The 1,140-nt window shown below is 40.1% G+C and overlaps 1 protein-coding gene across 1 annotated transcript; it reads left to right on the forward strand.

Annotated features, from left to right (window-relative positions):
* Window positions 1–148: 148 nt before the first annotated feature.
* Window positions 149–1,110, forward strand: LOC121965417 (armadillo repeat-containing protein 10-like; the record flags this gene model as incomplete). Its single annotated transcript, XM_042515564.1, has 4 exons — window positions 149–314; window positions 517–651; window positions 744–920; window positions 1,039–1,110. Coding segments are annotated over 4 exons (550 nt in total), but the record flags the coding sequence as incomplete, so codon positions are not given.
* Window positions 1,111–1,140: the final 30 nt, after the last annotated feature.

Consider the following 1,140-nt stretch of genomic DNA (forward strand, 5'->3'; position numbering starts at 1 on the left):
TCAAGTCCAAAATATGGGCACAACTTTGATTGAAAACTATTGAAAAAACATAATAATCTGTTGAGTTTTTGATTGTAAACCGTAACTACAGCTGGGTGGTTCTCAGTCTCCTCCGGTGCAGATGCTTATCCAATAAATGTCAGTAAAGTGGCGTATTTTGGTCCATAGGTGACATCATCCACCAGTCCCCTGGCAACCTGGATCCACAGCACTTGAAAATGCTGCTGTCATGTCTGCAGACCACCAATAATCCACCAGACAAATGTCGCATCCTACTGACGTTAGGAAATTCTGCTGCTTTTACTGTGAATCAGGTACAGTAACAGTAAACTTTCTCAAAAACCTCCCATAAATGAAATTTGCTCTGCTTGCCTTTTTGTAAATATTCTATAATTATAAACCTTTGTAGCTGCTGTCACTCAAAGTCATGAATATACCTTGTGACATTATGTATGTATCTTTAGCCATGAATTATCATTTTTCTTTCTTTTTTGATTTTTTTACTGGATTCTCCAGAATCTAATCCGGGAGTTTGAAGGGATTCACATCATAGCTGGTTTCCTCTCTGATCCTTCAGCGGAGGTCAGAGTGCAGACTCTGAATGCTTTAAATAATCTGTGTATGAACATCCAAAACCAGGAACAAATAAAGGTATGTTACCGTATACTGTACAGCAGATATCGTGCAGTGTGTTGCTGGATATGGGATATCTGCGTTTCTATATTCATGTCCATGTGTTACAGGTGTATGTGCCACAGGTGCTGGAGCTGATTGAGATGTCACCTGTGAACTCGGAGCTGCAGCTCGGTGCTCTCAGGCTGCTGACAAACCTCTCGGTCACAGATAAACATCAGCACCTGCTTAAAGAATCAGTTACACTTTTACTTTCTCTGCTTGTCGTGAGCAATGAAGCATTACAGGTTGGTATCTTTTCAGGTTGCACAGAGTTGATCTTTACATTTTTATACCATTTTATACAGTAACGGCCGGTCGAGCTGTGAGTGTGTAAATTAAGCACCTCTTATATTTCTGTTTCAGGTTCAGACTTTGAAAGTCCTTGTGAATTTGTCATCCAATCCAGATATGATGGACGACATTGTTCAAGCTCAGGTAAGAATAAAGGAAGTGTGAAGGTTAGTT

Source organism: Plectropomus leopardus, unplaced genomic scaffold (assembly GCF_008729295.1).
Source record: "Plectropomus leopardus isolate mb unplaced genomic scaffold, YSFRI_Pleo_2.0 unplaced_scaffold19910, whole genome shotgun sequence".
Lineage (NCBI taxonomy): Eukaryota > Metazoa > Chordata > Actinopteri > Perciformes > Serranidae > Plectropomus > Plectropomus leopardus.